This window comes from Neoarius graeffei, chromosome 2, assembly GCF_027579695.1.
Source record: "Neoarius graeffei isolate fNeoGra1 chromosome 2, fNeoGra1.pri, whole genome shotgun sequence".
Classification (NCBI taxonomy): Eukaryota; Metazoa; Chordata; class Actinopteri; order Siluriformes; family Ariidae; genus Neoarius; species Neoarius graeffei.
In genome coordinates, this window is record NC_083570.1 from 6,583,502 (window position 1) to 6,608,294 (window position 24,793).

The 24,793-nt window shown below is 41.9% G+C and overlaps 2 protein-coding genes and 1 long non-coding RNA gene across 3 annotated transcripts in view; 2 read left to right on the forward strand and 1 right to left on the reverse strand.

Annotated features, from left to right (window-relative positions):
• The window catches only part of LOC132879325 (tripartite motif-containing protein 16-like), a 63,009-nt gene extending 61,884 nt beyond the window's left edge, over positions 1-1,125 (reverse strand). Inside the window, exon 1 of the mRNA XM_060913719.1 lies at positions 533-1,125. Coding sequence (XP_060769702.1) covers positions 533-1,123 — 591 coding nt within the window. The 5' untranslated portion in view covers positions 1,124-1,125. The remainder of the gene's footprint in view (positions 1-532) is intronic.
• LOC132877588 (tripartite motif-containing protein 16-like) overlaps positions 1-24,793 on the forward strand; it is a 421,828-nt gene that overhangs the window by 202,108 nt on the left and 194,927 nt on the right. The window lies entirely within an intron of this gene.
• Positions 1,021-7,115, forward strand: LOC132879626 (uncharacterized). The gene is made up of 3 exons (XR_009653854.1): positions 1,021-1,159; positions 6,566-6,668; positions 7,079-7,115. It is a non-coding gene; the product is annotated as an uncharacterized LOC132879626 (long non-coding RNA).

A 24,793-nucleotide genomic window follows, 5' to 3' on the forward strand; every position in this document is an offset into this window, starting at 1 on the left:
CTTCCAGATGATACTATATATTATCTTATTTTAAACACTTTATATTTCATTAGATTTTGGTTAAAAAAGAGCACCATGTGACCTTATCGGCTGGATTTGGCAACTACTAATGCCTTCAGCAACGACAGTACGATTGCCTTTAGCAGCTACTAATGCCTATATTGAGGACATGAACTGCAAAGACGCTCTTCGTCCTGTTGCTCTTTAGACTCCTTCTTATGAGTGAGTTCCAGAAAACCACACACAGAGATAACGTTCGTTCTGAAAGAGAGTCTCTCAACTCTCTCTTTAGGTCTAAACGGCAACGTTATCAGGAAACCCACCCCGAACCAGATTACGACCATCACTGAAGATAAATTTAACACTCTGTTCACCAGAACACAGACAATTTTAATCATCTTTTACAGAATCTTTCTGATTGAGACACACATTGAAATTAAAGTTCAAATCATATCACTGACTAAAGCACCTGTTTCTAGATGGGAAACTATAATTAAGATGATTTAATTCTGGAAAAATTTCTAGTTCTCACCTGTTTCTCAGCTCTTTCTGCTGCAGCTGTGATGGTGTCGTGACCTTTGTGATGATCCATTGTACACAAATAACAGATGCAGGTTTGATCAGTACGACAGTAGATCTTCAGCACTTCACCATGTTCAGAGCAGATCTTCTCTTGGAGTTTTGCTGAGGCTTCAATTAATGTGTGTTTTTTCCATGAAGAAACTTCATAGTGAGGTTTCAGATGAGTTTCACAATAAGAAGCCAAACACATCAGACAGGACTTGACGGCTTTGTGTTTTCTCCCGGTGCAGAAATCACACTCCACATCTCCAGGTCCAGCGTAACAGTGAGCAGGAGAAGCAGCTTGGACTTCAGTCTTCTTCAGTTTCTCCACCACTTCATCCAGCATGTTGTTTCTGCGTAGAACAGGCCTTGTCGTGAAAGTGTCTCTGCACTGAGGACAGCTGTAGACACCCTTCTGATCCTCCTGATCCCAGCAGCCATTAATACACACCTTACAGAAACTGTGACCACAGGAGATAGTCACCGGATCCTTCAGGAGATCCAGACACACTGGACACATGAACTGGTCCTGAGCTACTGAAATACTGGCCTCGGCCATTTTCCTGAAATCGCAGACTGACAGAGAGAGACAGAGGTCAGTTTTGTTTCCTTTGAAATGAGGTGTTACCTCCCTGTACTGTGTGTGTGAAAGAGCGATAGATACAGAGGAGGATCACAAACACAGAGAGATCATGAACACTCCTCTATTAACCATTTCATCTCCCTTCAGTGCAGAAATATAACCCATGTAACCACACTGATTAGGATTAATTTCATGAGATTTATTGAAAACTGAAAATAACTGATTCACTAGACTGAATTAAAGTGTCAAAAAAGCCAATTAAAAAAATCATTTCGGAAAATTTGGAAATCCAACACTCTTTACCTAGGTGGTTTAAACACAAGCACAATCCATCTCTTTTGTTTTCTCTGTCAAAACACACACTTCTGACCTTCACTAATTCACACATTCCTTCCTCTTTCTTTGTCAAATTCAGGAAGAAACTTTCTGTCCAGGAAATGCAGAAGAGAACGTTGTGATATTAATGAATCAGCAGCCAGAAAGATAAAGGTTTACATGGTTAAAGAGAAATAGAAGATAAAATGGTTCTCCAGAAGCTGCTGTGTTTCTGTGTGTTCTTTTGCAGATGTCACCTTTATTTTCTTCTTCTTGAGGCTGATGAACGGTTTCTGCTGCGTTCCTCTTCCTCTGTCCCCGTGCTCCATGGTCCTGATTTGAATCGTATCTCATCTAGTTGTATCTGCTAATTCTCATCGAGATCAAGACTTGCTGCTGTTTCTTGGCTGTTTTTCTTGATTTTAATCACAATTTTGCTGCCCAAGTCAGCTGGTGGTATTTCTGGGGCTGCCTGTATGTTGTCTGTTTTCATTCACAAATCCTTCTTCTTTTATTTTTATCAAGTTTTGCTGATCAGGTCACTGGAGTGGCTTCTTTCTGCAGCCATTTTATGTCTAAAGAGTGGCCTTCTTTATTCATTTAAAGCGGATGTGTATGTAGTCGATTCCCTTCAGTTTCATACAGGTGCCTCTATTTTACCTGTATTGCACTCACAACAACACAACAGCACATTATTCAATGTTTTATTCATGAATCTTTTTTTTTTTCAAAAATAAACATATTTCAAAAATAGTTGGGACAGTAAAGCATTTCCCACTTTATAATGTTCCCATTCATTCTCATAACACTTAAAAAATGTTTAGGGACTGAAGACACTGATTGATGAAGTGTTTCAGGTGTTATTTTGTCCCATTCTTCCTGCAAACAGGTCTTAAGGTGTGCAACACTATGGGGACAGAGGGGACACAGCCTCTTCTTCCACAGCCATGCCTTTGTAATATGTGCAGAATGTGGTTTTGCATTGTTTTGTTGAAATCTCCCTGGAAAAGATTGTTGGTATCAGTCTGGATGGTCCTTTTTGCCTTTGGTCTGGAGCGCATGGCATCCATTTCTTCCAAAAAAGACCCAGAATACTAAGTCATCTGACCACGATACATGTTTCCATTGTGTGATGGTCCATCCCAGATGCCTCTGAGCCCACAGAAGTTGACAGTGCTTCTGGACACAGTTGACATAAGGCTTTTTGGGGCAGTGAGGGCATGGTCAGGCATGGAAATTTTATTCCATGTAGCTCATCATAATCCTACGGCTGGGCATTTAGGTTAGGATAAGACACTAAATTGTCTCATGGCCCACTTCTATTGGCCAGGGATTTGTGCAGGTAGTGTGTGGCTTGTTATGAATGTCAGCTGGTAAATCCAGCGGCCACACTAAAAGTGCCATTGCGCCCCTAACTTGGATCGAGATCCCCTTCAAGAGAATTGGTATGGATCTTTTCGGGCCATTAGATTGATCTCCGTGACCCACTGCACAAAGATGCGTTGAAACGACGTCTTTTTTAGGTCATTTTTGGACATCGAATGACAGTCCTCTGAAGGTGCAGACTGTAACGCCAGATGACGTCTTTTTCCTGACGTCTATCGAACGTCCGGTATGGACGTACAGAGGACGCCCATATCACGACTAATTGTAGTTGAAAAGTGGTCGTTGAGGACGTCTTTTCTACATCCGTCCGAGGACGTCTTTTCTATGTTTAAACTCGATGCATTGTTTACCGTTTCTTCCTCTGTGCATAACTGTAGTCACATTTCAGAAGGTGGCATAGCCTGTTCCAGTTAATTTTCATATAACTTAATTGTCTCAGTAGCAGATAACTGAAAATACATAAAAGTATTTCCAGTTCAATTCTGCTGCAGAGCCAAACAAAGCTACAGGAAAATTAACCGGTAGGCCAAATAGTCTCCACCTTCTGCAAACATGGGACTACAGTTATACACAGAATTATAATCACAGTTCAATCCATACATTCATTTCCATCTTTACTTGTGTTAACTGGCTCAAACATCTTAAGCTGCTCTGTGCATAACTATGTCATTAGTGTTACAATTAATTTTCCTTAAGGCTCATTTGACTCAGCAGCTACGGTATGGAAATGCATTAAGATGTAAAGTATTCCAGCTCTGCTGAGCCAAATGAAACTACAGGAAAATAGCAGGCTAGCCTACAGCTAGCAGGTTCTCCAACTTAACCTACATTACATCAGCTCTTTGGCGTTTATGGAAAGATACATTATCCTACAAATAAATGCACTTACATTTGCACAGAGTGTATGTGAAAGGTTAAGACACAAAACCAACTGCAAAATATTTTTTTTTAATATAAATTTAAATCAAATGAAGTCAAAACAACATAGTAAGGGATTTGGACTGAATGTTAATCATATAAAATATATATACACACACAGCATGATCTACTGTATAAAGTGATAACTGAACAGTTCAGAAACCCTCCATGTCCATTTATAGACAATAAAATTACAATTCAATCCTCACTCATGTCTCTTTTTTATTCCGTTTTAATACTGGCAAAACAGGCCAACTTGCCAACTCGTGGGGAAAAAAAAAAAGACGCGGTGGATTAAGTGAAAAGGTCCTCAGTCCTCTCAGCATTGTGTCCTCCACCTCCTCGTCTTTGAGGTGCATGTTTAAGGTGTTCAGATCAGCAGAAGAAACAATTAGAACCGTGCGGCCATTTGCTTCTTCATCTCCGGCACAGAAGAAAAGTTCCTCTGAATCGCGAGAAACATTAGCGGTGTTGTTGGTCAATCAGAGTGGCGTTTACTATTGGGCTGCGTCGACGCGGTTGGCCAATCAGAGAGGCGTTGACTGGTTGAACTCAAGTTGAACTCAAATAGACAACAAATTAAACAGATAAAATATAATGTAAATGGTATGTAATCACATATAAATAGGCTATATTAAAATTCACGGACAATATTAATAACAATGTTGATATTTGTAATATCATTTATTTATATTTATAGTTTGTAATAAAATTTATTTAAATTAAAAATAGGTTATATACGTAATTTTCCTGCACCTGTTTTAGACGTCTTGATGACGTCCAAAAAAGTCACCTTGTCTGACGTTAAAATTTTCAACTACATATTGACGTCCAAATAGGGTCATAGTTAGACATCTAAATAGCAGACCTAGTTTGCACGTCATTTAGAAGTCCAGAATTGGTCTTGGACCGACGGACGCAATAAAGACATGATCTGCACGTCCATACGACGTCTAATGTTTAGTGGGGAGGGTATCGATTTGTGTTAGTCATAGTGGATTATGCAATGCAATACCTGGAAGCAGTGCCTCTCCACAGTATATCTGCATATAGTGTTGCAGAGTCACTACTTTCTTGTCACATACACTATGCAAACTGGACAAATTGTTGGGGATTAAATCGATTCATGCCAGGGTTTACCATCCACAAATGGATAGGCTGGTCAAACAATTGAATTAAATGCTCAAAAAATGATTTACAAGTTCATTTACGGGGATGCTAGAAACTGGGATAAGTGGCTACACCCTCTGTTGTTTGGAATGCATGATTAATCCTCCACTGGGTTTTCCTCATTTGAATTACTATATGGGCGCAAGCCTTGTGGCATCTTAGACATCATTAGAAAACAATTGGGAGGAAGGACCTTCTCAAAGCAAAAATTAAATTCAGTAAGCTCTTGACCTGAAAGCAAAACTCCACGCATTGAGACACCTAATACAGGAGAGTTTGCTACAGGTGCAAGAACATCAATCCCACCTGTCCAAGAGAGGGACACAGCTAAGGGAATTTGCACTGGGAGATAAAGTCCTCATTTTATTACCCCTGTCAAGCTCAAAATTATTCACCAAGTAGCAAGGGTCCTTTGAGGTCACATGGCAAATTGGGGAAGTTGACTATGAGGTTAGGCACATGGATAGGGGAGATGCATGCCTAATTGACCACCTCAATCTCCTGAAACCATGGAGTGAGGAGGTTCCTGTGGCTCTGGTGACAGGAGTTCCTAAGAGGGCAGAGCTGGGACCAGAAGTAAATCCAAAAAGTGTGGCCCAATTCACCCCAGTCCCCTGTGGAGACCACCTCTCACCATCACAAAGAGCATAGATTATCAGTTTGCAGGAGGAATTCTGCAATGTGTTTTTGCCCCTTCCCAGTCGGACTAACCTCATAGAACACCACATTGAGACTCCCCATGGGGTGGTGGTGCGCAGCTGCCCCAAAACAAGAAAAATTTAGTTCAGGATGAACTCAAGTCAGTGCTCGACTTGGGGGTAATTAAGGAGTGGCACAGTGACTGGAGCAGCCCGGCGGTTTTAGTTCCCAAGACTGACAGGTCAGTCCGGTTCTGGGTAGACTATAGAAAAGTCAATGCAGTTTCTAAATTTGACGCATATCCAGTGCTACACATTAATGAACTGCTCAATTGGTTAGGCGCAGCCTGCTTTTATTCGACACTGGATCTAACAAAGGGATATATGCAGACCCCCTTCACTCCATTATCCTGGGAAAAAAACAGACTTTTCCACTCCATTTGGGTTACATCAAATTGTCACCCTTTCATTTGGGATGTTTAGGGCCCCAGCAACAATTCAGCATCTCATGGACAGAATCCTCCATCCCCACAGGGCATATGCCGCTGCCTATTTAGATGTCATCATTATTTATATTAATGACTGGCAGCGGCAGTTACAACATCTAAGGGCCGTCCTGAGGTCACGGAAGTACATGGGATTCATGACAAACCCGAAGAAGTGTGCAGTCGGGCAGTACGGTATCTGGGCTTCCACTTAGGTCATGGGCAGGTGCATCCCCAAATTTATAAGACTGCAGCGATTGCGGCCTGCCCGAGACCTAAGACCAAAAAGGGGGTGAGGCAGTTTATGGACCTGGCTGGCTATTAAAGGTGGTTCATGTCTAATTTTTTGGACATCACCAGCCCCCTGGCTGACCTCACTAAAAGGGGGCACGAGATCCGGTACACTGGATGGAGCCATGTGAAAGGTCTTTTGCTCAGGTTAAAGCAGTTTTGTGTGGGGGCTCACTGTTGCATTCTCCTGATTTTTCTCACCCTTTTTTTTGCAGACTGACACATCGGACAGAGGACAGAGGGCAGTTTTGTCTCAGGTGGTGGAGAAGGAGGAGCACCCTGTGCTGTACATCAGCTGCAAGCTTTCGATGTGAGAGAGTAAGTACACCACCATTGAGAAGGAATGTCTGGCCATCGAGTGGGTGGTTCTCACTCTCCGGTATTACCTGCTTGGATGCCCTTTCATCATCTGTTCTGACAATTCCCTGCTTCAGTGGCTCCACTGCATGAGGGGATCTAGCTCTTCAGCCCTTCAAGTTTGAGGTGGTCCACAGGCCGGGGGCACAGATGGTGGTGGCAGATTACCTCTCCCGCCAAGGGGGAGTCAGCTGCAGGCCGGATAGCTCACCAGCCTGAGTTGGGTGGTGGGTGTATGTAGCAGTGAGGGTGTGGTTGAGCATTGGCTGTGAATGGCAAGGAGTCAGGTTGACCCAGCAGGGAACATGTGATGAGTTACACCTGTGTCTAATTAGTGACTGTCTATTAATGTGTCTCTGTGTGTCTTTCAGATAGCCAGTAACGAGAGAGAGAGAAAGAGAGAGAAAGCACGCTGTGTTCCCAAACATGTGCTTGTGTGTGAGGGGTAAAGGCACTGAAAATTGCATTGTGGGAAAAATAAAATGCACTTTCTTTGAACTGTCATGCCTGTCTCCCAGTTCCTCATTACCCAAGCTTAAAAGTTGTTACACTATTTTGTACAGTAAAGTTTTAACTTCAGAAGGTGGACACAAAATCCACCAAAAATGAAAAAAATGAAGGCGTATGTTGGTGTAGTGGTTAGCACTCTCGCCTCACAGCAAGAAGGTCCTGGGTTCAAGCCCAGTGGCCGGTGAAGGCCTTTCTGTGTGGAGTTTGCATGTTCTCCCCGTGTCTGTGTGGGTTTCCTCCGGGTGCTCCGGTTTCCCCCACAGTCCAAAGACATGCAGGTTAGGATAATCGGTGGCTCTAAATTGACCGTAGGTGTGAATGGTGGTTTGTCTCTGTGTGTCAGCTCTGTGATAAGCTGGTGACTTGTCCAAGCAGCTACAGATGATGGATGGATGGATAGATGGATGAAGGGATGGATGTGAGGTCACAGGAATTAAACACCATCTGCACAAACACATGGAAAAGGTAAAGTGGGTTGTTTGCATCAAGTCAAAACCCCACTATTTTGCCACCCACAATGTAATAAAAGTGGCAAATAAATGTACCAGTTAAATCTGAACTGCTCCCCCTTCCTCCCCCCCAAAAAAGTTATCCCCAGTCATCACTGCACTCTTTGTCTCAGTCTATCTGTCTACAGTTCAAAAAGAAATATCTCTATGTAGATTAGGAAATCTTATTGCATGTTATAATGCTGTAAATATTCCTATCACAGAATTCCTTGAGGCTCTTTTACAGATCTGAAAGAGAATTCCTCACTCCATCAAATGAAAATCTGGTCTGTATAATGCAGGAGACCAAAGTCCACAAACTAAAACCTACAAAAAGCAAATGAAATTTAATACACGCTTGTGATGTCAGGCACTCTGAGGACACAACAATTATATCTCTGAGATTATGAATTTTGAGTTGATAATATTTATGGCAGTTAAAGTGTTAAAGTTCACTCAGGTTCTCTCTCTTGTGTGGACTATGTACCGTATAAGTTGTAAAATGGGCGTCAGCTGAGTTAATGTTCACTCTTCTGATCTGATTACGAGGAACACTGAGTAACAATATGTTTACTCAACAGGTCTCTCTAATATAAAGTTCAATTTCACTCTTGCAGTCTTGACTCACAATTTAAATCTTCTAACTGACCAAACTTGTTAAATCTCGATGAGAAAAATAATGAGGACGAGTTTCCACTTGTTTCTCAGCTCGTTCTGTTGCAACTGAAATACATTTATCCAACATGCACAAGGAGAAATACATGAGCAAATTCTCATGGAAGAGTGAGTAAAGCGCTAAGAGAATCTTTAATTTTGTTGAGACTTCAACTGCTGCATGCTTTTTCAAACCAGGTTCAATCCAGTGCAGCTGGAATGAAGATCTTGATCACCTCCAAGCTGCTTTCAACACCATCATCACTTCCTCATGATTTATCTCAGTAACTGCTGCTGTTCCACACAATCACCAGAAGAGAGAGCAAAAGATTTTACAACCCCAAATCAGAAAAAGTTGGGACAATAAAAAAGAAAGCAGTGATTTTTAAAATGTACTTTGACTTGTATTTCATTGCAGACAGAATGAACCCAAGATATTTGGTCAACTTTATTTCATTTGTGAATACACATCCATGACTGAGTTTCAGACCTGCAACACATTCCAAAAAAAAAAATGGAATGGGGCAGTTTAGTGCGAGTAATGGGTTACAACAATTGATGATGACCTTTGACCTTAACAACATTTAAGCACTTTCTCACTAATGAACACACAAACACACATTTCAGTGTTTCTACTGAATGTTTTCCATTAAAAACAAAACAAAGCTACTGGTTATATTTCCACATGAAATCAGTTCATCTTTTGTTAGCAAGCCATGTTTGCTAGCACTGAAGTGGAAGCGTTTACATAATATTTCACTTGCCAATATTAGCAGAGCACTGTGTATAGTTTGTTAGGAGTAGTTTCAGTACCTTCACTTACTCCACTTACCCACTGTGAAGAACATGCTCTGTGTTTGCATATGTGTCCATTCCAGAGGGTTAAGATCCGTTCTGGTTCCTGGTTTAAAGTCATGGGAAAAAGAAAGTATATACCCTTCTTTTCTAGGTAGAACCAATTCTATGGGTTTATTTATTTATTTATTTATCAGGGCCAAAATAACAATTGTATGATCCTTACCAAGTTCTGTCAACAACCAAATAACCTCAGGTGACAAAAAAAAGAAAAAAAAGAAAAAACCCACAAAATATTTCAATATGTAGACTTTTTTTCCCCAAAAAGTAAACCAATATTCAGAAACCAGGTCTGAAAAATATGTACACTATAATTCAGTAACTTATACTAGAACCACTTTTGACAACAAAACCTTATTAAATAACTTCACAAACAGCAAATGGTTTCTGTCGGAGTTTATCAGTTTAGAGAAGGGGTTTGGGGGTGGCGTGGTGGAATCTCCTTTCTCAGTGAGTCTCAAACAACATATATTTGAAAATGAGAATGGTTTCACAAACTCGCACTCAAGGGCGGGGCCTGGGGGAGGTGGGCTGCTCACCTCTGGTAAGAGGGGGTTAACATTTTTTTTTTAAATAAAAGTTTCATGATGTAGAGAAGTGCAAAATTGGTGACTCGACATCAGCCTCGGCCTTGTGAGTTTTAGGATGATTTGAACCAGTAGGTGGCATTTTAAACCATTTTCAACCCATAAAATGCTGGCGTTCATAAAGATGGACATTTAGTCAATGTTAAAAGTGCACTATGTTCAGGGGCGGATCCAGGAAAATGGGAGGGGGGTGTCAACCCAGTAAAGCTGGGGATCTAGGGGCCGCCAGAGTCCGCCGGAAGCTCTGCAGTTTTTAAATGCCCGGAGATGCATTTTGAGCTGTTAGAGACATGTTGTGAATGAAATCTCTTCAAGAAAATTACCAAATCAAAAATGTTTTAAAATTAGGAACTTTCAAAACCATTTCATTCATCATTGAAAATGATATTGTCAGAGTTGCAGGTACAGTGGTGCTTGAAAGTTTGTGAACCCTTTAGAATTTTCTATATTTTTGCATAAATATGGCCTAAAGCATCATCAGATTTTCACACAAGTCCTAAAAGTAGATAAAGAGAACCCAGTTAAACAAATGAGACAAAAATATTATACTTGGTCATTTATTTATTGAGGAAAATGATCCAATATTACATATCTATGAGTGGCAAAAGTATGTGAACCTTTGCTTTCAGTATCTGGTGTGACCCCCTTGTGCAGCAATAACTGCAACTAAACTTTTCCGGTAACTGTTGATCAGTCCTACAGACCAGCTTGGAAGAATTTTTGCCCATTCATCCGTACAGAACAGCTTCAACTCTGGGGTGTTGATGGGTTTCCTCACATGAACTGCTCGCTTCAGGTCCTTCCACAACATTTCGATTGGATTAAGGTCAGGACTTTGACTTGGCCATTCCAAAACATTAACTTTATTCTTCTTTAACCATTCTTTGGTAGAACGACTTGTGTGCTTAGGGTCATTGTCTTGCTGCATGACCCACCTTCTCTTGAGATTCAGTTCATGGACAGATGTCCTGACATTTTCCTTTAGAATTTGCTGGTATAATTCAGAATTCATTGTTCCATCAATGATGGTAAGCCGTCCTGGCCCAGATGCAGCAAAACAGGCCCAAACCATGATACTACCACCACCATGTTTCACAGATGGGATAAGGTTCTCATGCTGGAATGCAGTGTTTTCCTTTCTCCAAACATAACGCTTCTCATGTAAACCAAAAAGTTCTATTTTAGTCTCATCCATTCACAAAACATTTTTCCAATAGCCTTCTGGCTTGTCCACATGATCTTTAGCAAACTGCAGATGAGCAGCAATGTTCTTTTTGGAGAGCAGTGGCTTTCTCCTTGCAGCCCTGCCATGCACACCATTGTTGTTCAGTGTTCTCCTGATGGTGGGCTCATGAACATTAACATTAGCCAATGTGAGAGAGGCCTTCAGTTGCTTAGAAGTTACTCTGGGGTCCTTTGTGACCTCGCCGACTAGTACACACCTTGCTCTTGGAGTGATTTTTGTTGGTCGGCCACTCCTGGGGAGGGTAATAATGGTCTTGAATTTCCTCCATTTGTACACAATCTGTCTGACTGTGGATTGGTGGAGTTCAAACTCTAGAGATGGTTTTGTAGCATTTTCCAGCTTGATGAGCATCAACAATGCTTTTTCTAAGGTCCTCAGAAATCTCCTTTGTTCGTGCCATGATACACTTCCACAAACATGTGTTGTGAAGATCAGACGTTGATAGATCCCTGTTCTTTAAATAAAACAGGGTGCCCACTCACACCTGATTGTCATCCCATTGATTGAAAACACCTGACTCTAATTTCACCTTCAAATTAACTGCTAATCCTGGAGGTTCACATACTTTTGCCACTCACAGATATGCAATATTGGATCATTTTCCTCAATAAATAAATGACCAAGTATAATATTTTTGTCTCATTTGTTTAACTGGGTTCTCTTTATCTACTTTTAGGACTTGTGTGAAAATCTGTTGATGTTTTAGGCCATATTTATGCAGAAATACAGAAAATTCTAAAGGGTTCACAAACTTTCAAGCACCACTGTATATGCGTGGAACTATATGCGTTACAACTGATATATGGTCATATTTATGAAAGTTGCATTGTCATGTAATGCAACACCACATGACACACTACAGTGTCGTACACTGACCGCAAAACACCTTCCATCAATAAATTATTACTGTTTTAGCAACTGCAATCTGAGCTCACTGGGGAATTTTAAGCAGACTGTCACAGGACAGAAAAGTCTGAAATGTCTGTCCATCCAAATTTCAGCCTGTCTGAATGATGGGCCAAAGACCCGGAACAATGTGGCAGGGGGCCTGCCTTAGGGGCCCTGAAGCTGAAGGGCTTTAGATGCCTGGAGATGTTTCTCAGCTATGTCCAGGCACATTTTGGTGATCTTCAAAGGCCAAATTACACTCGACATTAGTTGCTAATTACATGACAAATTGAATCTAATTTACAAGAAAATGTCAGAAGACACACACAGGTCAGTTCCATGTCTAGAAAAAAAACAGATGTGAGCGCCCCCCCCCAATCTGCACCAGATGTTGGATTTAGTAGCATCTCGAGGTGAGGTTGCAGATTGCAACCAACAGAATACCGCTCCTTACTCCTCCCTTTCCAAGCACGTATTAGAACCTTTTCCAATAAATTTGTGACATAAAATAAAACATCTTGTTTCTTCTTTGTCATTTTCCTTACTTCTTCATGTTCTTCCCAGTACTGGACTCAAGCTTGCATTTGTGGAAACATGAAAAGCAAAAGGTGAAAGTCTTGGACCAGTGTTTGGTTTGTCTGTTCTGGGCTCCTGGTGCAACATGGTGGAGCTCTGTGAAAGAGGACCAGCTCATTCTGTAGATATGAAGAGCTCATTCTAAAGGCTCAAGTATACGTCTGTGGACATGATCTGCACAGGATGTCCACATGGACTGTCCGCACCACATATCAATATTTTTTTGTGTGTGTGTCTGCATGTTCTTGTACATGTTGACTGTGCACATGCAAAACTGAGCATGCAGTAATACATCAATCCAGTAGTGGTAGTGCAGATGTATTCAGTGTGTGTGCGCTAACACGTCTGCAAAATCAAGTACACCTTGGAGACACCCATACACACATCCGTATCCATGGAAGTATTCTTCAACCCTTAGCTTACGAAAATACAACGATTCGTATATAAAGGTGATTATTCACAAATGTGTCTGCACATAATTGTGAACACTAATAGTCTCCAGCAGTGCAGCGAAGAAATGGAGAGACAACTTGTATCTTTTTATAGTGGTAAGTTGTTGTGTGTAAACCCAAAGTGGTGAATTTACCTGATCAAATGCTTAGAAACCCAACAGACAGTTATTTTTATGCTCAGGTTGGAATTAAGACATCAATTTTTTCAGCTAAGTATAAACTGCTGTTAGCTAATTTAGTGAACTAGCGGCGGTTTTTGCTAACATAGTTATCTGAACGTTATCACTAGCTATGTAGGATAACGTTAGCTCTCTTGCGTCAAGTTAAAAGTGATGGGCAGCTCGTGATGTTTTTTTGTGAGTTGTAATAGAGATTCTCTCATTCATCATCTGATCTAATTCACACACAGAGCACGAGTACTTGTGGAACCCGAGGGCAAAACAGTACAAACTTCAGGATCTAAAAAAGAAAGCAAGCCTTTCAGGAGCTCTGCCACGCCCTTTTCCTCCTCAGCAGCATCTCCTGCTCCATGTCCTTTTGTCTTTTTTGCTGAGATTAGAATTAGACGATGATGCTTTTGTGATGTTTGTCTCAGTTATTAGTTATAGCATATGTGATTGAGGCTAGTAGCATTTTTAAAGATATTTAATAAGTGTTTATTATTATTAACAGAATAATGTGGTTATTTTGACTCATAAAGGTTAAACTAATGGCAAATTATCTTTTGCCCAGAGGATCTATTCAGTGTCATTCTAGAAGTGATACTTACTTGAGGGAAATAAATAAAAGATGAAGCCAAGACAAAAGTGACATCTGCAAATGTTTCAGTGTCCATCTTTGTGGTGTCTGTCTCACTGGCAACAGATTGATTGGTTGTTGCCAATTGTCTGTTGCCCTAATTAGTTGCCCTGGATCTCACCTGGTTGCCTGTTGCCTGGCAACATTGCCCAAAAAGTTACCGCATGTATCATCACCTAAAGCGAGCCTGCCTTTCAGATTTTTCAAGTGTAGGTCATAAAAATAATTTTCCCTGAGACCCAATTATTTTTGTTTCATAACTGAAAGCTACTGAATTCGAATCACAGACTTCCAATTTTAATAGTTTAAAAAAAATAGAATCATGAATGAATTTATCTCCACATGGCCCTAAATGCTCTACTATTTTTTCCTGCTTCACCATGACCCAATTCAAGATACTGTAGGTATCATGCCACCATCTTGTGTCAGAACTACAATTCCCAGGCAACTTCCGTGTGACCTACGTCACGCGTGGGCGGGATCACCTACGTCAGTCTGCCATGCACGCATAAATCCAAGCGGAAGCTCCACCATCTTTGTCTCTCACGTCTGGCTTCCGATGAATCTGGACGTATAAAGAGGCGCTCTCCACCCAAAAAGACGTCTTCTTTCTTGCAAGAGCCATCACTCAGCGCGATTTTTCTTTCTTACCCTTGGCAAAGGTAAACTCTAGAGTCGCGCGATCTTTAAACTCAACCTGAGTTACAACCGGTTTACTTGCATTAGAAGTGACGTCACGACTGCAGCCCAGGCAGTTAAAAGTTAAGAAGCGATTGAATCCTTTTTAACTCAAAAGCGCTGTGCATCTTATTCTGATCAGAGACTTTTCCTCACGAACGCTGAGGTTCGGACCAAGAATCCTCTGCTTTCCACGGGACCCACCCAAGTGCTCCGCTGGACCCGAAAGTTTCTACGCCTCCATCACGAGCGGCTCACGTGCTCCCACGGCGAGGCCTGAAACTACACCGGCGAATAGTTCTTCATATTTTGCTAAAGGCAGGATTAAGTAAGATTTTGGCATTTGGGCATAATTAGGATAGTCTTAGGAATTTGCTTTTATTTGAAATAGTGTGACTTTAAACCCAGGTTTATTCATTACACTATTAGACACGCAGCGTGTTTTATTTTGGTTCTATGTTCTCTCAAGTGTTTAATAGATAGGCTGCGCATGCTTCTCTCTCTCTCTCTCTCTCTCTCTCTCTTATTCTGACTAACACTAATTTCTTTATCATACATTTTGACCTTATCAAGGTTTCAGTGAGTTTGGTAATGTTGAGTGTGGAATCTTTTGTTACTGAGAGAACACGTGCTCACCAGGCCTGATACACTTTAGATAGCTTCCCTTTGTCTTTAGCAACACGTGCTCAGTAGGCCTCACCAGGCCTAACAAACACACTTTAGCTAGGCCATAGGGCCTTTAGCAAACTCACACTAGCAACACAAAGCTAAACACAGAGCTAATCCTGTGTTCTGTTTAGATAACATTCTTTTGTTTAGCTACCAACAAACTAGGCCTCCACCACGTGTAGTTAGCTAGCTACACGGGGCTAAACACATGGTCAAGTCCTACACACACACACACACACACCTACCTCACTGCTTGTATATATTGATTTATTATTTTATCTTTTTATCTTTGTATAATAAATTCATTTATTAAACAAACTGTTTATTTGTGTGAACAACAATATTTGAAGTCCCCAATCTTCTCAAAGAATTCAAAAAGGGTGCATATGTTATGTAATATGGTAAGTGATCGTAATAATTTGGAAATATACCATAATTTAGCTGTTTGGTAATTTATTATTAAGCACCAGAATTAATGGTATGATTCACTAAACGAGTCATTGAATGATTCACTAAATGATTCATTGAACGATTCACTAAATGATTCACTAAATGATTCATTGAACGATTCACTGAATGATTCACTTCAAATGAGACTGATTCTATGGTATGATTCAACTCAAACATGTCAAATTAAACGATTCAATGGGATTGATTCATTTTAATTATTAACCTTCAAAATTTAATGAGACTGATTTAACGAGATTGATCACTTAATATCAATAATTAACTGATTGCACCCACAGTTAAATTGGTGCCCCGTGTGAGGAGATTGGTTTGTTGACTTCTTGAAATATTGTTCAACAAATAAACTCAGTTGATTCAGCAACTGCTAAGGTATATCCCCAGGTGTGTTAAAACGGTTAACGGTAGCGTGATAACCATATCACAAATACTCATAACCTATTCAACTTAGGATAAGAGAGCCTTTCCCAACAAACCTTATTAATTAATTACATAGTTAATTAATAATGATTAAATTAATAATTAACTCATTTATTAATTATCTAGTATCCAGCCTAAGTAAATTAGCATCCCCTCGCGTCTCAAAAATGGAAGACAACGCTCAAGACGTGTCTCTCCTTGAGGTCATCGCAGACCTCCTTCACTGCTCTGCCTCCGGAAAGGCAAACATTAAGTACACGAGTGAGAGTGAATGCCAAAACAACTTAGATAACTTGAACAAACATATGAGAGATCCAAAAAGAACAACTATTAGTGTCCAAGCGGCACTAGGTAAGCTATTCCTATCATACTTCCAAAATGCTGATTCAGAAATCAGATGCCTCCGCGGAGAGGTTGAAAGGCTGACTACCAGCAATGCCAAGCTGACAGCCGATAATAATGATTTACATAGGGAGTGTGAGCTCTTGAAGACCTCCCTTGATGATTGCACCAAACGGCTAGAGAAAGCCGAAATGGTTGCTAAGAGGGCTGCCCAGGAGCAGACCCCCCATGAGCAGCGCGAGGGGCGTGAAAGACCCCCAACAATGCGCCAAAGCTCAGAGCGGGAAGAGGCGTCCGAACCGGACACCGTAAATGATCTGGTCGAGGACCAGACACCCCGCCAAACTCCATCAACTCGCTACACGACTCCGTCGTCGTCTAGCCAGGATGGAGCCACCCTGCGCTCATCCCGAGCCCAGGCCCGTAGCACACCTAGGTCAGTGCGCTTCAGTTTACCTGATCCATCTTCAGATGAATCAGACCACACATCTCGTGCGAAGCGGGAGCGATTCCAGAGTAGCTCAGACAGTGAGTACTCAGGAGAGCAAAAGGAGTCACGTAAGGACGCGCACCAAGCCCTCCGCCTACGGCAAATTGACCTACTTGCCCAAGATATCGAGCGGTTCGATCCCGATATCCAAAGAACTAATGTAAATAACTATTTACGAGAAATTGATCGATGCCTGATGGACCTGCCGAACGCCACAACACATGAAAAACTTAGACTAATCTGGAAGACCTCCAGTAGTAGCATTCGTGCCTTTTTAGAGACACTACCCCCAAACATTCGCGATAGTTATTCGAAACTTCGCAATTACATGAGGGAAGAATATGCACCATACACGGACGAAACCTCCGCGATATTGTGTGCATTACAAATCAAACAAAAACGGTCTGAGGCGCCTCGTGAATATTACAGATGGCTACGTACTGCCTATTTCCAAGGTAGTAGCGCACCAGGGTTGGAAGAAGATAGAGGTTTCATATCTCTCTTCTTACATAACCTCCACCCCAGCGTGCGGACCCATGTCACACTGACGTGTCGACAAGGTCGCTATTCGATGAGGGAAATTAGGCGACTAGCCCAAATGACCTGGGAGACCATCGTCAAAGCCGCAAATGGAAACGATGATGAACCCAGAGTACTTAGCCTCCAGGGTGAGGACAAGCCCCCGCTAACCTTAGAAGGAGGCGAAGCTCCAAAAGGGGGACCCACCTGGAAAAATTCCGGTCCAGCCCGATCCTTGCCGAGCCATCACAAGGGTGAGTGGAAAAATCGACAAGGTAAGGCCAGGAGGGACCGAGGGCGAGTCCACAGTGACTATGGCAATCGCCCATCACATGAAAAGGGTCATAGGGAACAAAACGGTTGGCAGCAAAACCGTCATCCCCGCTCTGACCAGAAACGGCAGAAGCGTTCCGACCGTAGCTCTAAAAGCAAGGGTAGAGACGACCAACACAGTGACTCAGACCAACCTGGTGAGTTCCACTCAGAGCTGGACTCTTTAAAAGCCCAGTTGGCTGAGATTAAAGAACTGTTACAGGAGACGTCAGACCCCTCAACAGATAAAACACAAGAGCCCAAGAAAAATGACAAAAGACCAGTCACTGGCATGACTACGCCAGGAACCACGGGTATATCTCGTAAAAGGGGGAGAGAGATCCCTCTGAAACAGCAGGCGAGGGTCAGGATGTAGGGCCCCCCCCCGGTGGCGAAGGCAAACACACAAAACGCACCTCTCACGTGCGCTAAAGTCTTCACCACCATTTCTCAGACACACGGCTCTCACAAGGTGACCCAATCCCAACCAAGCCCTGCGACATAAACTTAGTCAGCTTCACACAAAACCCCACAGTCATTGGATCCCACAAAATATGCACAAAACCGTTGTGACGAGATTAGTGCGAACACCGATCAACCGAGTGCCACGCAAGATCAAATTTCTGATGAACTTCAGTTCATGTCTTTGCGCACCGAGTCCGGTGTCGAAACACCCGACATCGCGATTCCCCCTAGTGGCCACAACTCTTTGAAAAACCTCCCTCTATCCATCGACTCAGAAACAGACACCCATTTCACCACTGGTGTAATGGCTGCGCTGTGGAACATGTTAGGTGTCGAGGCGAAATTCCATATCGCGTACCACCCTCAATTCTCTGGTCAGGCTGAACGAGCCATTCAAACCACTGTGAGCATGCTGCGAAAGTACATCACAAACCATGGTAAAATTTGGGACGTGAAACTTCCCTTGGTGCTAAGGGCCATTCGGTCCACCCCTCATTGCGCCACTGAAGTCACACCCTTTGGGATGATGACTGGGCGAGAGTCAGTTCTTCCCCCGCATCTCCTATACAAACCAGAGGCCATGAGCGTCGCGATTGCATACACTGCACATCAACATGTCGCCGACCTACAATGCCACCTACAGTCAACCTTTACAGGTGCCCAAAAGGATCTCGATTCGAGAGTAGAAGGACACAAAGCCTACTACGCCCAAATCTCAGAGAAGTTCCTACCACCCTGGTCGAGACCTTTCGATCGTGGAAAAACCGTTCCCCGTCGCGTATCACATTAGGACATCTAGGCCTAATCAAACGCTTTCATATCGATTTCCATGATAATCAAATCAAACCTTTTGAACAGTCCTCACTCCAAAAGGGGGTGGACGACAGCTAGGCCCATCATGTCCACCTAGCTTGTACGCATCACTCAACCATAAGTGTACACTAACATTCCCGGTCAGACTTCACCAACCCAATGAAGTAATAACCCTTCGGTATAACATGATAGATAAATACGAAAATCCGCTATTATTACTAGTGTGTATTCATCGCAAATACACCTGGCATATAGTCTTGGCAGTGCTATCCCCACTTTTGTGAATCCACAAAACTTAGAGATGTGCACCTTCACGAAAGACATCCACTGGGTCTGCCCAGGCAACCCATACATAACACTACACACCTAGCTAGATAAGATGGTCTGTGTCCCCGACAGCTAGCCGCAGTAGCGCACGCTTTCTAGCCAGACCCCCCACTGCTATCACCTTCCCAGAAGATTAGGTTTGCCAACCCAAACACTAATACTTCTTTCCTTCCTTCATTTCTTCTCTTTTCTTGTTTTTTTATGCATAAGAAATTGAACACTACATGTTTCATGTTCCATGTTTAATTTTTTTGATGTGGTTTTGATCTAGTTAGTTAGATAGTGATTATATGCCCAAAATGCCCATAGTGATTATATGCCCAAAATGCCTCTGTCTCCAACTGTCTTACTGGAACTCACAAGTTTACACAGTCTCCGCAGGACACCATGGACTGCACAGGACAAGTCTACCTCAAGGACTATGGACACGGTGATGATACGATACGGTGCTCTCAGTGCTACGACTCCGTCATACCCCTGAGACCAAAAGGGGGACTGTAGGTATCATGCCGCCATCTTGTGTCAGAACTACAATTCCCAGGCAACTTCCGTGTGACCTACGTCACGCGTGGGCAGGATCACCTACGTCAGTCTGCCATGCACGCATAAATCCAAGCGGAAGCTCCACCATCTTTGTCTCTCACGTCTGGCTTCCGATGAATCTGGACGTATAAAGAGGCGCTCTCCACCCAAAAAGACGTCTTCTTTCTTGCAAGATCCATCACTCAGCGCGATTTTTCTTTCTTACCCTTGGCAAAGGTAAACTCTAGAGTCGCGCGATCTTTAAACTCAACCTGAGTTACAACCGGTTTACTTGCATTAGAAGTGACGTCACGACTGCAGCCCAGGCAGTTAAAAGTTAAGAAGCGATTGAATCCTTTTTAACTCAAAAGCGCTGTGCATCTTATTCTGATCAGAGACTTTTCCTCACGAACGCTGAGGTTCGGACCAAGAATCCTCTGCTTTCCACGGGACCCACCCAAGTGCTCCGCTGGACCCGAAAGTTTCTACGCCTCCATCACGAGCGGCTCACGTGCTCCCACGGCGAGGCCTGAAACTACACCGGCGAATAGTTCTTCATATTTTGCTAAAGGCAGGATTAAGTAAGATTTTGGCATTTGGGCATAATTAGGATAGTCTTAGGAATTTGCTTTTATTTGAAATAGTGTGACTTTAAACCCAGGTTTATTCATTACACTATTAGACACGCAGCGTGTTTTATTTTGGTTCTATGTTCTCTCAAGTGTTTAATAGATAGGCTGCGCATGCTTCTCTCTCTCTCTCTCTCTCTCTTATTCTGACTAACACTAATTTCTTTATCATACATTTTGACCTTATCAAGGTTTCAGTGAGTTTGGTAATGTTGAGTGTGGAATCTTTTGTTACTGAGAGAACACGTGCTCACCAGGCCTGATACACTTTAGATAGCTTCCCTTTGTCTTTAGCAACACGTGCTCAGTAGGCCTCACCAGGCCTAACAAACACACTTTAGCTAGGCCATAGGGCCTTTAGCAAACTCACACTAGCAACACAAAGCTAAACACAGAGCTAATCCTGTGTTCTGTTTAGATAACATTCTTTTGTTTAGCTACCAACAAACTAGGCCTCCACCACGTGTAGTTAGCTAGCTACACGGGGCTAAACACATGGTCAAGTCCTACACACACACACACACACACACACCTACCTCACTGCTTGTATATATTGATTTATTATTTTATCTTTTTATCTTTGTATAATAAATTCATTTATTAAACAAACTGTTTATTTGTGTGAACAACAATATTTGAAGTCCCCAATCTTCTCAAAGAATTCAAAAAGGGTGCATATGTTATGTAATATGGTAAGTGATCGTAATAATTTGGAAATATACCATAATTTAGCTGTTTGGTAATTTATTATTAAGCACCAGAATTAATGGTATGATTCACTAAACGATTCATTGAATGATTCACTAAATGATTCATTGAACGATTCACTAAATGATTCACTAAATGATTCATTGAACGATTCACTGAATGATTCACTTCAAATGAGACTGATTCTATGGTATGATTCAACTCAAACATGTCAAATTAAACGATTCAATGGGATTGATTCATTTTAATTATTAACCTTCAAAATTTAATGAGACTGATTTAACGAGATTGATCACTTAATATCAATAATTAACTGATTGCACCCACAATACTATGTCATGCATCATGTGGTGGGCTTTCCCCGTTCGTGCAAGGCAAACATTTGTGGGATACAAATTTGAAACAGGAGAGAAAAATGGAGGACGTGAGTGTGCGAATGAAATGTGAAAGACTGACTACAGTAACGGAAAGAAAGTGAGAAGAAAAGATGTTACGTTATATACGAAGGAAAGGAAACACAGGACCAAACTAATAAATATCGGCGCTCAGCGAGCACCTCGGTGTGATCAGCTGTTTGTTTAGTGACAGAATGATGGAACTGTCAGTGCACACTCAACGGGAAACCTGTAGATGGCAGTAATGCAACACTGTGGATGCCAGCTGCCGTAAAACCCAAAAGAAGAAGAAGAAGGTAAACCTGCGCATGCACACACGGACTTCCTCTGTCTGCATAACTGTGCGAAGCGAGTGATTTCATGGCCATTATTTGCTTTAATCCCTTCAAATTAAATAACTTCCCAGCCACAGAATGGCCTGATATTTTGTGAGATATTACAGAAATAAACATATATAACAATGACCACATTTCAAACAGAACTAAATTTCACCGATTTTATGAAATCGAAAGGTCATCTACTTTTATGCATTCTTATGTATTCAGCTGTGACAATAGGTCCATGAGAGAAACCTGTTCAGTTGTGACAGAAAGTGACTGAGTTTATCTGTTAACACTGATTTCAAGACCAGTCGGAGTTTAGAACTGAAAAGTTATCCATTCAGTTTATTTCTACTGTCCATTGGTAATAAAGCACTTCAGACATGAAGTATGAATCTTAATATGTTCTTGAGACCATGATTTAAGTTACGATTTACCACCACTGGTGCGTCACTGGGTTTGTGGTGGTTGTGACCCCTAGGAGCGGGGTCTCACTGTCATAGGCGTCCTTTATTTTTCTGCATGAAATGTGGCGACCCTACTTGTGAAATTGGGTAATCCGATTCACAAACATAATTTTAATTTCTCAATATGATGTGACTGAAATTTGTATTGGTTTCAAGAAAGGATGATGAATGATGACTCAAAGTGGATTATTTCATGTGGCTCACTACTGCAGAAAAAAAGAAAATACTGCATTGTACTGCATTGTACTGATGGTAGAGATGATGTGACACAATGTAGGGGAGAGCAGGGTAATGTGAGCCATCTGATAATGTGAGACACCCCCTGTATCTAGGCAACAGAACACAATTGTGGTCATGTGACCATTATGTTTTCAAGCCCCTCCCATTCCCCCCTTGCCAGGAAGGTGAAGTTGGTGCTGTGGTATTTTTTTTTCACAAAAATGTGTTTTTTGCATGTAAAAGTAAAATTTATTGCTATGAACTTAATCAACTATTGTGTCAAAGCAAATTGATTCAGGTAGAAAAACTTATATCATACATGTTGATGAACTTCCAACATATAAAACCATGTGATTGATGCTAGTAGTTGAAGATTAGCCTGAATTGCTAGAGATGTTGTTTTTTCTAAAATGGTGGCTGTGGGGTTAAGTGAGACAAATGCTGTGGGGTAAAGTGAGACACTGTCTCACTTTACCCCACCATGAAGCACAAGTTAAGTTTAGTCTTAAACATATTTAGTGTAATATTACATTACATTACATATGTTTTAGTTTTAATGTCATAAACATTGTAGAAAAGCCATCATGCCAAGAAACTACACCAGGAAGACAGCCTGGGGCCAAACACCCCTCGCAGAGATGGAGAGTGCAGCGGCTGAGGTCATGCGAGGAAAGAAGTCCTTAAGAAAAGCTGGAAGGGTTAGGGTTAGGGTTAGAAATATTGACAAGACAACCCTATAAAGATTCATAAAGAAAAAAGAGAAAGGGGAAGTAAAATCAGTAGCCTGGGGTGCAGTAGCTGAGGCAAAGAGAATATCCACAGATGAGATGGAGGAGGAGCTTGCTAAACACTTGATACAACTAGCTGACCAGTTCCATGGCCTTGCACATGCACATGTTCCTAAAAGTGATGTGGTGAAGAACCTAATGTACCTCAACCTAATAGGCCTGGAGGAACCACATGGAGAGAGCAACTCTTCACCTTTCCCAGTAACCTTCGGGGCTGGAATGTAGAGTAGGCCTTGTTATAGAGTATGAGGCTGATGTTCTAATCCAGGTGGGTCTAGCCTGTGTCCTGAGTCCCAAGCTGTTCTAGCTGGTTCTGATGGCCCTATGTTCTGTGCCCCAGACTGTGTACTAGCTGGTTCTGATTATGGGTCCATGTTCTGACCCCCAGACTGTGCACTAGCTGGTTCTGATTGTCCTTTCCTCTGACCCCCAGACACAAGCTGGCTCTAAAGGTCCTGTATTCTGACTCCCACACTGTGAATGTTAATTAAAACATTTTGAATTATATTATGTTGTATTTGATTTACTTTTTACAGGGTTCCCACGGGTCCTTGAAATCCTTGAAAGTTTGTGAATCTGAAAAAATAAGTTCAAGGCCCTGGAAAGTTCTTGAAAACAGCCAAAAAAGACATCCGTCCTTGAAAGTCCTTGAATATTTTTGGGGGTTTGAAATTTCACATAGATGACGACCGCTCTCATTGTGTCATTATTTTGCCATCACACGATCGTTTAAAATTATGTTGATTCTGCAGGTCCTACGCTGACTTTTAATTTGCAAAAGTATGTTCGTTCTTCTTCATTCGCACTACATTCCTGTGTGTAACGTGTGCATAGTGTGTGTACAACGTGCGTAGTAAGCAGCAGGTACGTGCGTCCAACGTTCGCGCAGTGTAATTGCCAGTCACGTTGAGTCAGAGTGAAGTTTTCGTCGAGTCGTCGCGTAATGTCATGCCCGGAAAATGCAAATTTCAAGATGCTTGGCTTGCCAAAGAAAGCGATGCTGAGTGGTTGTCAAAGGACCCAAAATACCAACATTCTGCGAGGTGCAGAGCCTGCTTCAAATCGATCAAAGTTGAGGGCATGGGCGAAGCTGCTTTGTCCAGCCATGCCACAGGAGCTCATCACAAAAAGGTGCTTCTGAAACTGAAAACAGGTCATTTCTTTACTTCACTATCTAACATTTGCATACCGAGGGATATTGTACCGAGGCACTAACATGAAGAAATTTAGTTTTCCTGATGTATCCCATAGCTGCCTAGTTGTTGGTACTCGACATAGATATATCTATCGGTACTCGTTAGCTGTTTATGTTGTCTTAGAAATGATTAGCCTCCAGTTAACCTACTCAGGTGTGTGTGTAACCCCTCATGTGTGTCTGCGTTGTGGTTTTCACTCAAAGAACGCGGAGGTTGCGACATCGCAGGGTAGCATAGGTTGAAATATATCGCTAATGCGCTGGCTCAGTCTCCAAAACTGTGCCATAT